Source organism: Dipodomys ordii, unplaced genomic scaffold (genome assembly GCF_000151885.1).
Source record: "Dipodomys ordii isolate 6190 unplaced genomic scaffold, Dord_2.0 Scaffold51, whole genome shotgun sequence".
Classification (NCBI taxonomy): domain Eukaryota; kingdom Metazoa; phylum Chordata; class Mammalia; order Rodentia; family Heteromyidae; genus Dipodomys; species Dipodomys ordii.
The window spans coordinates 5,643,525-5,659,231 of record NW_012267267.1 but is presented as its reverse complement, the minus strand read 5'-3'; the positions used below and the strand labels follow the sequence as shown (position 1 = coordinate 5,659,231).

The 15,707-nt window shown below is 33.9% G+C and overlaps 1 protein-coding gene across 4 annotated transcripts in view; it reads right to left on the bottom strand.

Annotated features, from left to right (window-relative positions):
• Positions 1–15,707, bottom strand: part of Lepr (leptin receptor) — a 68,091-nt gene that overhangs the window by 48,818 nt on the left and 3,566 nt on the right. For all 4 annotated transcript variants that reach the window (XM_013020593.1, XM_013020594.1, XM_013020595.1 and 1 more), the window contains exons 2-4: positions 5,963–6,022; positions 2,771–3,100; positions 487–610 (exon numbers count right to left, since the gene is read on the bottom strand). In XM_013020593.1, the coding sequence (XP_012876047.1) occupies positions 487–610; positions 2,771–3,100; positions 5,963–6,002 (494 nt within the window). In that variant the 5' untranslated portion in view covers positions 6,003–6,022. The remainder of the gene's footprint in view (positions 1–486; positions 611–2,770; positions 3,101–5,962; positions 6,023–15,707) is intronic.

Sequence of the window (15,707 nt, the reverse complement as noted above, 5' to 3'; positions counted from 1 at the left end):
AATTACAAGTATATACTTGCTTGAAATTGCCATACTGGATTTCTGCTGAGAGAGATATAATATTTTTCAAGTATATGTAAATATTTATATTTTCAAGTTAATAAACACCTCAGTTAGATATGAAGATATCTAACTGGAAAAAAATAAATATAAAACAAAATTTTCTACTCAAATATCAAGGACCCTGAATTGAGTTCACATTTCTTACAGACTACGTGTTCATAGCTATGATATCTTACTTCTAGAATCAACCAACGAAAAAAGAGGAAACTAATGGAAAAGAATATTGTATAAAAACATACAAGCCACTCTCTATAAATGCCCATAAATACAGCAGGATATGGGAAATGCAGGAACAATGGAGGTTTCGTAATCCAGTTCTATATATGGAAACACTTGTGACTTCTTTCCCAACTCTCCTCACCCTCACCTCCCAAAAAAGAAAATTATGAATAGTAGAAATAGCCAAATTAATTTGGTACTTACAAAGTATATGAAAGATTGACTTTAAGGTCACCATTCTTGCATGAATTTTTAAACAATGACTCCATAGAACAGATGAATAATGTTAAGTCTCCTTTCATCCAGCACTGTATGTTCCAGTTTGCACCTGAATTGAAAACAAACATTAAATTCAAAAAATGATTTTGAACAACTCAGTGAAAGAGAAGAGCTAAATTGAATTTATCAGTGTTCCCATACAACTCCTACTGCCCATTCTGGGAGGAAATACAGCAAGCTCTAACCGTATGATGTTTGCCCAAGTCATTTCCTCAGTTTCCTATTTTGTAAGCCAAAAAGCAATTAATGAAATTCTTGCTTCACAAACTTGTCTTTAGTCCAAAATTACCTAAATTGAACAAAAGATCTCAAAATTCATCTAATTCAATTCACTCTCACTTTTTCAGATTAAATACTAAAGAACAATCAAATCAAGAGATATAGTTATATCTGACTTAGGAAATAAAAGTACAGTGAATAATTCAAATATGAACTGTGACGTACATCTTAAATTTTCATAAGCATAACACAATGGGCCCCATATACAACTGATGGAAATGCAGTTCCCTGAACACTGAAAATCTTACCAGATATTGGTAAATATAAATCATAAGTAATTCATCATTTACAAGGCAGAGGTTAAAGGTCATGACTAACAAGACAAAGCCAGAAAGATTTCCATCTATAGGGACTTTGTAACATCGTAAACAACCTACTTGGAGGGATAAATAAGTTAAAATCCTCAGTAATTTGGTCACAAACCTAAGCCCATTCAGTTATTGGCCCTCCTTTATAATACAAATTCAAAATATATGATATCATAATCATTCCTTTTCATAATTGAAGAAAAGGCTAATACAGTTTACCATTTCAAGACTCAACACTAATAATGTCTTTGTTTACTTAATGATCCTTAGATTGGCTAAGTGTCCCTACAAATCTTATCATATTTTATTTCTGTATGAGGGCTTGAACTCAGGGTCTGGGTGCTGTTCCTTAGCTTTTTCACTCAAAGCTGGTGCTCTAATACTTCAGGCACAGCTTCTCCACTTCCGGCTTTGGGGGGTTAATTTGGAGGTAAGAGTCTCACAGACTTTTCTGCCTAGGCTTCTTACAATCATGATCCTCAGATCTCAGCCTCCTGATTATTTGTAATTAAAAGTTTGAGCCACTGGTACCCTACTTCCCTACAAGTTTTTAGAAGATTCGTTTAAAAGAAATGTAATGTCTATGAACTGAGTTGAAATCTCTGAGAGTTATTCCTACTAACCTAATTTTAAAACCTAACCGTATTCTGTTTCTTAAGTTTCATCCTTATTCCTAATCTGATTTCAACATGCTGGAGAATTCCTGTCATCTAGTCAATAATGTTGAGACCTTGTGAGACTTTCAGGGACATATAGAAATATGAGGGGGGTTGTTTGCTTTTTTCTTTTTGGAAACAGAGTCTTGCTATGTAGCCTGGGTTGGCCTGTCACCCTGATCCTCCTGCCTCAGCCTCCACAGTGACGTCTGGACAGCCACCACTGTGCCCAGCTGGAGATATTGTTTTAATTAGAATTGAGGAGAGAGGGCTGTGAGCAACCTGTAGAGGCCAGAGCTGCGATTAAGCAACCCACTCATAGATTAGCCCCCTAAAACCAAGAATCCAGACCAAAATGTCAATAGTGATTAAATTTACGTGTCTACTTTCATATAGTAGGGTACACTAGATGATGGAGGCAAATTGACTCTGCTCTATGAGTTGGGAACAATTTTTGCTTATACTTTCAGATTCAGATTTCTTAACTAAAGAAGGTACATTTAGAATGCATTATACCTAAAATAAGAATTAAAATCCTTGATTTAAAATATTTAGTTTTAGAGAGATTTCCTATTTGAACCAATCATTACTATTTTTCAAGGGTGTTTTAATATTTAAGTATTTCAGTAGTATTATCAGTAATATAATATTTTACTTATATAATAAGAATATAGCATCTCTATTCTCTCTCAAAGGAAACTGAGAAGTCTATGAGAAATGTACATAAATGTAAATACAGTTTCCTCATTGCTTTTTTATAGGATATAAATGATTCGGGCTTTATTTTTTGATCACCTGATGCATCCTAATTTTATGACCAATAGTAAGTGATAACATTTTGTTATTTTGTTATCATTTAGGATAACATATCCATTAAGATATTTATCTCATAAAAGTTGCAGAAAATTAAAGACGTTTGTTCAATACAGATAGAGCACAAGAGTTGATCCTTAGGACATTACTTACCTAGTTGTTGCAAAACTGAAGAATTTGTTGTTGAATCCACTGCTTTCCTTTCAATGTTGTTCATACCTGAAGAGCAGTTTTTATCTTGCCCACTCCCAAAGTAACAATAGAGAGTTGTGTTGGATCCGTCAGAGATGTAGGCACCACTAGATTTAAGCCCATCTTCATCAGTTGCCTCATAGTCTACACTCATATTTGATGTGTTCTTTAAGATTCCATCAGGCAAGAGGATGCAGTTGTTGGTTACATTTTGTGGCATGCAGAACAATTGAAATTTCCAGGGAGTTACTGGATATGCCAAATTAAATGCAGTTATCGCGTAAAGAAATTCTGTTAGGATAGCAAAAAGATAAAGAAAAGGAATCATTTTGACTAAAATGTAATTAGAAACAATCTGATATAAAAGCATGTTGTACTCTGTGACACTTAACCTTCCAGTTGCTCAATCAGTGCCCAATGAATAGGTGCATGGTTACATCATAGTATGCATTATTGACCGAAAAAACTCCATCGGCAGCTCCTTTTGAAAATGCACACATATTTTTTTCCTTATTAAGCTAACATATTTACATTTTTGGAAAGAAAATTAACACTAAATCTTTTGGCCTTTCTTTCCTAAAGTAAAATTACGTTAACTTACAGAATAACTGGGAAATGTGCAGATGTGTTTTATTTATTTATTACAATACTGTGGTATAAACTCAAGATGTTAACTTGGTAGGCAGGAGCCCTACTAGTTGAGCCATATTCCTAGTCCTTTCTTACTTTTCAAACAGGGTCTCACACTTTTCCCCAGAATCAATCTGAACTGTGATCCTCGTACCTATGCCCCTGCCCAGCAAGAAATATAGGTTTCTGCCACATATCAAACTTAATCCCCATCCTATTCCCCAGCTGCCCTCAAACCACAATCTTCCCAAAGTCCATTTCCCCAGTAGCCGGAATCAGACATGTACTACCACCTCCAGCTCTAGATATACAATTACATAAGTAAACATGAAAGTGTTCTTATATTGATTAAAGAGATTAATAAGTTAATATTGTTTCATTGAACACTTTTGGAGAGAGTTTATTTTTGACTCAAGAAAACTAGTCTCCCGAATCTACCCAGAATGTTCCGGGTAGAAGATATAACATATGACATTATGTAGGACATTCCCTAACTCACTCTCCAAAAAACTATGCAAATAGACCTCTCCTGGAGACTTTGAGTGCAAATTCTGTTTCAAATGTAAAGACCAGTGATAAGGTAAAACCCAGAACTCAGCATTAACTGATCTCCCTTTCTTTCTAGATGCATGGGAAGATGAATAAACACGGATATCAGCATCTCTGAATAGATCCACCTGAGCAGGTGACTGCGTCACATTGGCATGACGGTGTGCTCTGCTTGTGATTGGAAGCTCTGAAGCTCTACTTGGCATTTTCTTTCCTCCAAGGAGGGCTCACCATTCAAACGTGACCAATCTGATCAAATATTGTGGGTCCCGCTTACTTACAGAGGGTCATCTTTGTCTGAATCCAATGGCTATTGGAGGGTTTTGTTATTTGGCAAGGGGAAGGGAGTTCCTGGCTTTTTATTCTTAATAGTCCTTAAACAATGTTCATGAAGAGAATGAATACTTAGAACTGTGCCTCCAATGATGTAGGACAGTATGTCATTATACATTTGTCAAAAATCAACCACTGTGTGAGAGTGAACCCCTGTGTAAACTAGAGACTTGGGATGATAATAACCTATCACCATAGGATTGTTTACTGTGCCATTATAGTGGGGGATGAAAACATCAGAGGAGGCTATAAATATGTGAAAGTAGGAAATGCATGGGAAATCACTACACCTTCTTTGAAATCTTGCTGTGATTTGCAAAATAAGGTCTATTAAAAATGAAAGGAAACAAATTAGAAAAGAATCAATTCGTAAATGTAATTTTATAACAGGAAAGGAATACATGTAAAAATATTTAAATGATGTACAGGTAATGATCAGTATTCCATTTCTAAATACTTCTATACGTATAGATTAATATAAATATATACAGATGCAAATATTAAAACCAGAAATCAACCTATCACTGTTGTGCTCTTGATTAGGAAAATTAGACATTGTGACACCACCCAAAACCAATCCTTATTACCTCCATGTTTCTTTGGACTTCAATTTTGACATATCTTTCTAAATCTGCTACCAAAAGGTATTATTCTTTTTAGCTACACATGGAAGGTTCATTAAAATGAATTAAAATTAGCTTAAAATTCTAAAGGCATTGAAATCTAAAATGAAAAGATAAACTTCATACCCAGCAATACTTGAGTCAGGATGATTTAAAAATAACCATGTTGTTTACATATTTCCTTTGTAACTGATGTTTCTTTCACTCAGAATGAACCCTAAACAGAAAGCGGTTTAAACCTTCATTTGAAGGCATATGTTTCAAGTATCAGATAATACACAATCCCTCTTCTAATTTATAAGACAGTGGAGCTATCTTAGGTATTTTCTGTAGAGATGCATATGGCTTCAATGAGAAAGAGTGGATTGTACAGGAAGAATCATAGGGAAGCATATTATATGAACACCTTGAATTGAAGTAGCAGAAGAGATAGATCAGAACTAGTGGACACAGAAGTAATAGATGCCAGATAAAGTAAACTTTATTAAAGATGACCTGACTTTAATTCCAAAACGTTGGAAGTAAAACTAAATTAGATGATTCAAATTTAACAAAATCAGAGCTTGGTATTTAACTCAATAAGAGAAAGAACAATATGGCGCAACATGACTCTCCAGTGGTCAATCCCATGCAGAAGTCTACAAGAAATGCACATAAAGACAGTTTTTATTAGGAATTATTTACTACTTTCATCATCTGATAAATCCTAATTTTATTAATTTAATTATTGTTTTAATGTTTTTATTTCAGTACTTGCACTTAAAATCCTGGCCTGGTGCTCTTGACTGGCTTTTTTGCTCAAGAGTGGTACTCTATCACTTGAGCCACACTTCCAGCTTTTTGCTGACTCATTGGAGATAAGAGTCTCCTCATTATTATGATCACAAACATTTTTAATCATAAATGCGTATGGGATTTCCTAACCAGAAAAAGGAAATTATGTTAGCCAATAGAAGAAATAGCAGCTTGAGGGTAAAATTTCTACTTTACATTGGCATTATAATAGTAAACGACTTACCCCAATGTAAGAAAATCACATAGTATTTTTGCCAGGTCATCTTACTGCAGAGATGTGCACCTGAAAAAACAGTATATCAGAAACAGAATATCATACATGTAAAAACCCAGTGTGCACACTACATCAGGCAAAAAGGGGAAAGGTTATAAGTAAGTCCTTAAATTTTAATCTTATAATATCAATATTGATATTGACTGATATCAGGGAAGTATTTCACATTAAATTGTAAGATATAGATTTATTGCTATGCACATGTTATATGACACAGTAAAAAGTCAAGCCACATAATAAAAAAAGCACTTGATGGTCTATTATTCCACGCAAACTAGGACAAGTATCAAAGAAAAAGCCTCAACTTTAAACCACGTTCATGTAATAGCTAATTCAACATCATTAATACTGCCAGCTCTATATTTTTACTTTCATGCTCAATGCTTAAGACTTTTATTTAAGATTTTGTCTTTTTTAAGTTTATCATGTGCAGGTTTTATTTATTTGTTTCAGTCATTCAGTGTGTTTACTGTTAGATTTATGGGCACATTCTAGTTACCACAAATGAAGGAAACCATGAGCCTGTTTCTTTCATTCTGGCTTACTTCACTAGATATAATATTATTGATATATATTATTTTCCAATTTCCATTTCCTTACAAATGCTACAATATCATTCTTCTGATGGATGAGTAGAATCTCACTATAATATATATATATATATATATATATATCATATTTTCTTGATCCATTTGTCCACTGGGAGACATCTAGGTTGATTCCATATCTTGACTATGGTAAACAATGTTGCAATAAACATGGTTGTGCGGGTAGCTATAGTTTGGCCTGGTTTGTGGTCCATGGGATAATTCTAGGAGTGGAATTGTTGGGTCATAGGGAAGCTTTATGTTTAGTATTTTAAGGAACCTCCAAACTGCTTTTCAGAACAAGTTTGAACAAGTTTACGTTCCCACCAACTTTGTAACAGGGTTTCCTTTTGGTCACATTCCTGCCAGCATTTGTTATTGTTAGTTTTCCTGATAATGACCATTCTGTCTTTTTATAATATTGCAAACTCAAATGCTTATAGCACTGGTAATTGTTGTATATATATTTCCAACAAAAAGGGAGACATTTTACAAAGTACTGTCAGAAACCTATTAATTATTTAGAGATAAGATAATGTTCACATGGGATAGTTATCAAAGTAGCATAGGGAAGTCTAATATGAATTAATACATCCAAATCCAGGGATCAATTCAGAAATTAGGTTTGCCATAAAAATCTATGAAATATATCACACATAAGATTATTTGTGGGGCTGGGAAGGTGGCTCAGTGGTAGAGCGCTTGCCTTGCATGCTCAAGGCCCTGGGTTCGATTCCTCAGCACCACATAAGCAAAAAGAAAAAAGCCGGAAGTGGCGCTGTGGCTCAAGTGGTAGAGCGCTAGCCTTGAGCTGAAGAGCTAAGGGACAGCACCCAGGCCCAGAGTTCAGGCCCCACGACCGGACCCAAAAAAAAAAAAAAAAGATTATTTGTACTGCTACATCATGAATTAAAATAGCTCTAAAGTTGGACTGTCCTGAGCTTGGTCTTGTACTGAGACCCTATACAATTCTGATGTTTCAGTCTTTTGGGGGGAACACAAATCTATGACAAAAACACAATATCGGATAAGAATCCCTGAATTCAGTATTAGTAGAAACATTGGAAACAAAATCTAGCTCTTGTAATCAGCTCTAGGACACTGTGACCAAATAGATCCGTTTGTATCTGGTTCCTCCTCTACATATCAGATTGTTGGATAATCCCTAAAATCTCCTTTGGGGTTACCTACACTTCTGAGTAATTTTATTTTAAAATAGAAATCACACCTTTATTACAAAAGTTATTTTAAATTATTGAGAAGGATCTGTAACTCATAACAAAGATGGCACCCAGTGATGCCTAAACAAGAAAAGGAGTATGATTGCTTATTTTACAATTTACAAACTCTCAGGGGAAAATGAATGAGCGTGTACAATCTGTAGCCCAGCATAAGCGTTTTCAAACAATCAGTTTTTCATCAGAACTTGGGTCCCTCTTCACTGATGTCATAACATTTCCTTATGATCCTTAGAATTGTGTTTAGTACATAGATGTCTCATGATCTACATGATATAATTGCCTAAAATGTATGCAGATTCCCTGTTTTTTATGGTACTTGTTTCTGATATTAAAAATTTTCCTAACAGAAACCCAAGGGCAGGTTTCATAACTGGGATAATTTACTTAAATAACAATTTAAGTACAAATTACATTTATGCATGTTATTTGAATTCAAATGTAAACGTTTAACAAAATAAATGTGATTCCAATCTAATATCTTAGGCACAACATACCACTGGACTGCTTTGATTAAACTAATGATGTGCAATTCAGTCCTAAAGTCAAGATGGCTCACATTTGACTCAACTTATCAGCCAAGAGGCCAAAGAGATCTGTTGTTTACTTTAAATAAGACAATTGTGTCTTTATTTAATGTTTTAGGCAAAGCACAAGCTATTCTAATCATTAGGATCCTAGCCGACAGGTTCCATTATTTTCAACAAAGCAACAATCATAAATGTAAAATGGGCTCAGATATAACCTTGAAGAGACTATGAAAATGATCTCATACAGCTTCAATGAGGGAGAAATTTATACATACTCCAAATTGTTCCCAAAGCAATATCAGGAGGTTCACAAAAACATTTGTAGAAAACAAATGGCAGAAATTTTTAAACTACAATTTAAAAAAAATCAAGCAAAGTGAAAACTAATAATACAAAATAAAAAATAAGTCTACTGCATCAAGCATCTTTTTATTTGAATATGCTTCATAAAGATGAGCCATAATTTTCTCTAAATTTTCCTGGAATCAAATAAATTTGCAGAGTACTTAATATGAAAGGTATAAATAATCCTAACCCCAAGAATACTTGAGACTCTAATTCATTTCATAAGGTATCAGGTATAGTGTCATAGCTTCGTGGGATATAAAAATTCAACCATTTATCATTCTCTACTGTGAATATCTTATTCTATTCTACCATCATCGCTTCTTTTGACTATCAAAAGAGGCTCTTATTTATTCTCTGCACTTCTGCCCTATTCCCCAATTTAGTCTGTCCTTAAACAGCAGTCATATGATCTCGATACTGCATAAATCAGATCATATAAATATGAATGTATGGGTGAATGATAGCAATGGATAGCAAGGTATGACTCGGGATATCTTCTAACGTGGGCTGATGGCATCACACCAAGACAAAAGTTAATGAAAACAATTCTATTATCCACATAAATGGTTCTTTTATAATCTAGCTTAATACCAAGAAGCACTTCAGAGCATTGATTCTTTTTTTTTTTTGCTTTGCCATATGCATTTTATTTTTTAATATATATATATTTATTTTAAAGACAGAACATTGATTCTTAACTACGTTTGGAACTCTTCAGTTATTACTATTAATATTAAACAAAAGAAAATTCAAAATCAATATTCCAGTAAATGATCATAATATAGATTTTTTTAAAGGAGGTCAAATTGTCTCATTTCCATCATTGATGATTATTTGTGTTACTTTCATTTCTCAAATATTCTTAAATATAAAATTGAGGAATCTCAATCACTCCCCGAACTAGTGTTTATACAGGGAAAAAATTATCCATAGCTTGCTCTAATGGTTTAAAAAGTATCTGAGCCTGTACAAAAGTTTGAGTAAGGAAAGTAGTTCTCATCATTCCATCACCTTGATTAAAAAGTAAAAAAAAAAAAAACAAACAAACTCAAAGAGCCTTATCTGCCACTACTACTTTTTGCATTCTCTCACTGTTAAAGAAACTAATACTTAAATAAATTTAAGTACAAGTTAAATTTATGCTTCTTATTTAAATATAAATGCAAGTGTCAACCCTTTAACAAAATTAATGTGGTGCCAATCTAATTCTAACTTATAATTTACTTTTGACTTTTGTACCACTCCTGGGGCTGGAACTCTTTGGCTTTCTAGGGATTAACTGGAGATGAGAGTCTCATGGACTTTCCTGCCTGGACTGGCATTGAACAGCAACTCTTAGATCTCAGCCTCTTAAGTAGCTAGGATTACAGGTGTGAGCCACCTGTAAAAGTTTACTTTTATTTCTCTAGCTAGAATAGAAATTGGTCATGTTTTCCCATCAAGAAGCTATTAAAGAGTTAAATTAATTTTAAAATCAAAAACAAAATCCTCATCCATCACCCTAGCATGAGTATTTCTGACTTTGGAAACGTAATTTTAAGTACTTTCGATCCCAATATGATTTTACTGGTATGATCTTGTGACAAAGTAATTCCTAAAACAATGAAGAAGGATGTTATGACTCATAGACCTTGGTATCATAAAGTCAACCAAGTTGAGTAGTCATTTTATTTAGTCACCTAAATGCTTTATATAAACTAACTTAAATATTTACTAAATGCTCAATCTAAATCACTATAAAAGAAGACATAATAATTAAGAACCTTTAGCTATAAGAAATAACATTATTTTATGATATTTTTACATACCAAAGTATTTTTTACTAATATAAATGAATAAGAAACATCAGATGTAAGATAGCAAGGTGGACAGATTTCCTCTTCCTCCTAAGATAACTTCAGCATAATTCTCAGAAGGAAATGATTTAAATAAAATGTTTTATCTAAACTCTAAATTAATGTCCATAAGGTATAGGACTAAAATATTTAATGAAGAGAAAGTATAAAACAGTTAAATAAATACCTTTTTATTTATTTTTCCCCCAGGCTGAGGACCAAACCCAGGGGCACCAGGCGGGCGCCCTTCCACTGAGCTAAACCCCCAGCCCTAGATATCTTTTTTAATAGTAGAAAAAATGGTGATATGTATTAAAAAATCTATTGGTGCCTAGTATTTAAAAAATTACAACTACTTAGAAAGAAGGATAAGGCATTACTTCTAGTTTGAGATAGCTGATTCCAGAGAGGACATTTAACTTCCCCGTGATGAATGAGGACAAATGTGAAGCACATTCTAAATATTGTAGAAGATTCTCAAAGAACCTGGGGTTAGTAGAAACAAAGGTCACCCACTGAGATGACCTTCAAAAACAACAAAACATTGATTTGTAAGTTTGGAATCAAATCAGTCAAGAGAACAAAAAGCAACTTGCCTAGCAGACTGATTTTTGTTGTTGGGGGTTGGTTGGTTGATTGGTTGGTTTGGTGCTGGTACAGAGGCTTGACCTCTGGCCAGGGCATTCACTTTTAGCTCTTTTTTTTTTGGTCGGTCGTGGGGCTTGAACTCTGTTTCAGGGTACTGTCCCTGAGCTCTCCAGCTCAAGGCAAGCGTTCTTACCATTTAGGCCACAGTGCCACTTCTGGTTTTCTAGTGGTTAGTTGGAAATAAGAGTCTCACAAACTTTCTTGCCCGGGCTGGCTTTGAACCACAATCCTCAGATATCAGCCTCCTGAGTAGCCACAGGCACCCAGTACCTTTAGCTTTTATAATTAAGGCTCAGGCTCTACCACTTGAACCATAGCTTCACTTACAGACTTTTTTTGCTCGTTCGTAGGAGGTAAGAATGTCACAGACTTTCTTGCTTTGGTTGGTTTCAAACCTGGATCCTCAGACCTCAGCCTCCTGAGCAGCTAGGATTACAGACATGAGCTAGTGCCCAGCTCTAAATGACTGCTTTTTATAGATTATTCTTTCATATCCTGATGGGTCCATAAGAAAGCCTTTTCTCCCCAAATCAGACCTACAACAACACATAATACGAGCCTTGTTCACTAGAAAAACACTTGATGTCTCCTAGATAAGTCTAATATGATTAATGTGCCATAATTTAATATCTTACTACTGATAATACCAACTGCAATTACTGTGTGTGACAATATGTTTTCTCCCTAATACACACACATACACACACACACAACTATGTATGGGTATCATTTTTTTTCCATATTCTATAGACTAACCACTTCGATCCATAAATTCTCTAGACATATTCAAAAATACAATTGTTGGGCTATCACATGTTTATACTTTCTTAGTTGTCAGTTTAAACATGAAATGACAGCTGCTAGCTAAGATAAAATGAGAAAATATAGTTCTGAGGAAAACTAACTGGTCTTGTCTTCACAAAACAGATATTTGGGGACAGCTGTTCTTAACATTAACTTCACATTTTTAAAGTCTATTATAGCCTTAGAATCTCTTCTTGGCTCAATCTTTATAGCTATTATCCAGTACAAGCAGACAAAACATGTATATGATTGTCTCACAAATGTTATAGAAATTACTGACCCAAATATAGGATATGCCAAGTCTGCTCACATTCCCTCATCTGTGCTTGTGATTGTGTTCTCATGCAAACTCACTCTCACATATATATATATACATATTTCTTTATATATTGTGGTATATAATTATATATTATATTTTAATATATAATACATATTTTATACATAATATAATTATATACTATATTTATTATATTTTACACAATAATACATAAATATAATATATAATGAAACATAAAAAATACTCTTCCCTTGCTCTTCTCTCTATTTTAACCGTCTCTAACCTTCTCCTCTATCTCAATCTTTTATATATAATTAGAATATATAATTGGAATATGCATATAAAAATCTTCCTGAGGGCTGGGAAGGTGGCTCAGTGGTAAAGCGCTTGCCTTGCATGCATGAGGCCCTAGGTTCAATTCCTCAGCACCACATAAGCAAAAGGAAAAAAAGTCAGAAGTGGCGCTGTGGCTCAAGTGGTAGAACGCTAGCCTTGAGCTGAAGAGCTGAGGGATAGCACCCAGGCCCAGAGTTCAGGCATCATGACTGGACCCCCCCCCAAAAAAAAACTTCCTGTTTCTCTCTTTCCTTCTCTTTTCCTCCTTTTCTGGCTTGCTGACTGATTCTTTTTTACATTCATTAGTTTTTTTTTTCCTTCTGTAACACACATGATATAACTTAGTCATTTAATATATTCATTTTTTCTGCCCTGTTATTTTTTACAGGCACTAGAAGAGTCATATGCTTTGCCCATCATCCACAATAATGTTTAATTCACAGTAAGTGCTTAACAAATACTTGTTGAACAAGTAAATGAATCAAGATGTTGATAATGTATGCCAAGATGGTACTAAATGAACATGAAGCAACCTAAAGCCTTTGTATTCTCCTGAATTCATTATTGCTCAAAGTTTATTCATTTTTCCAACTTTGGAAAAGATATGTGTGATAACTTCTACAATAATCCCTAAATGATAAATTCACTTAAAATAACAAAAGAAGCCTTGGAATGTCGAAATAGAAAGGAGAAAAAATTATGGGGCACATAAGGAGGCTGTGTGAATAAATAAACATGTCTTAATATGCCAGTAATTAAGATAAATAGTAATTGATTAATTATCCAGTGTGAGGCACAGCATATAAGATACCTTAAACATAAGTGCTGTTTATAAAAAATACATCTAAATATCAGGCTGACTACAGGAAGATGGGGAAAAATACAGTTCAAAGTGATACGTCTGAAACAATACACACACACCTGAAAGCAAATGGATGGCAAAATGATTTACTAAGAAGGTACAAACAAAATAGGCTTTAGCAGGGCACCAGTGGCTCATGCTTTGTAATCTTAGCTACTCAGGAGACTGAGATCTGAGGATTATGGTTCAAAGCCAGCCCAGACAAGAAAGTCCATGAGACTTTCCAGTTAATCACCAGAAAACTGAAAGTTTTGAGCTGGAAGTTTTGAGCTTCAGCTCAAAGTGGTAGAGTGCTAGCCCTGAACAAAACAGCTCAGAGACAGCACCCAAGCCCTGAGTTCAAGCCCCACAACTGAGAAAAAAAAAAGAAAGAAAAGAAAATAGGCTTTACTGCAGAAATAAATGGAAGAGGGTAACCCAAAATTGATAAAACCAGAAATACAAAAGTTTAAACGTGTGGAAATATTACATAACCTCCAAATACTATGCATGTCACAATGCCTCAAAATGTACAACATGAGCAAAGAGACAAATGAAGATTATACCAAACTAAGAAGCTTGTGCATAGCAAGGAAACATGAGTAAAGAGACAAACTACAAAATAGTAGAGAATATTTGCAAACTATTCATCCAATCAAGAGATTAACATCCAGAATACAATAATAAATCAAAAATCTCAACAGCAAAAATTAATAATCACAATTTTACATGGACAAATTATTTGAATAGATATTTCTCAAAAGAAGATATACAATATAAATATCAAATAAGAATGAACAGAATAAAGCACATACATAATCTACACTAAAATGTAAAATTGGAATAAGATGTTTAACAAGTTTGATATCCATAGAACCCTATATCCAAAAGCTATTATGCATCATTTTTAAAGGCAGGGAGAACATTTATGAAAATTGACCATGAGTAAAAACAAAATACAGTGTTCATAAAAGAGAAATAAAGTATTTGAATCTTTGCCAGAGCAATAAGGCAAGAGAATAAAATAAAAAGGATACAGATAGGAAAGAGAAAAGTCAAGCAAGCAACTCTTGCTTTCAGATAAAAACTCTTAGACATGATGAACACTTTCAGCAGACAAAAAAAGACATAAAAATCTGCATACAAAAAAATTGCTTTTCTATATGTCAATAATGAATAGGCTGAGAAAGAACACAAGAAAACAATTCCATTTCAGGTAGCTTCAAAAAAAATATCTGTGAACAGGTGAGGCATAGTAATGCATACCTTCAGTTCAGCTATTCAAGAGGCAAAGGTAGGAGAATCACAGTTAAAGGCTAATCCAGGTAAGAATTTACTAATACCCTATCACAAAAACAAGCGAGGTCTGGTCAGCCACCTCCCTAATCCCAGCTATTCAGGAGATAGGATGATCATAGTTTAAGGCCAACCCTGAAAAAAAGCAAAAGAGTCCAGAAAAGCAAACTAAAACATGTTGGAATTCTTTCCTAGAAAGCACAGGACACTGCTAGAGAATAAAATAAATAATAATAATAAATAAATAAAACACCTAGAAATAAACCTAAACAAGGAAATAAAAACCTAGGTAATCAACATCCAATGGAAAAAAAGAAAATGTGGTACATAAACACAATGGATTATTTTTATTAATTCATATTTTTGGAAGTCATGGGGTTGGAACTACAGCCTCATGTTCTCTAGGATTCAGCCATAAAGAATAAAATTATGTCATTTTCAGTAAAATAAATTGAACTAGAGATCATCACGTTTAGTGAAATAAGCCAGGCTCAGAAAAACAATGAGACAGATAAAGTAAGACAAATACTGACAACCTGCTATTGGATTAGTAAAGACTTTGGCAGTTGTAAACCTTGAAGTCAGTGTGATAAATTATTGAAAGCAAAGTTGGATAAGAATAGATTTAAACAAAGGTTTTGTAATTCATAATGTTTGCTTTAAAGGGAAGAAAAGAAATGGCTTAAACTCAACAGATTGGTAAGCAAAGCAATCTAAAAAAAAGAATTTGTAGTTCTCTTTATACAGTTTTTATTGTATTTCTCTTAAAATAAAAATAAGGTGAAACTAAAGGTCAGATAATGTGATGTCAGGAAAATGAACCCTTAGATATGTATTTTAATGTTTTTTCTTTCATACATGTGTTTCTAACGCATTTATAAGATTATCTCTTTGTTGCTTTGTATGTCCCTCCCCCACAGTATAACCCCTGCTTTCACTATATTTGATGTCAGT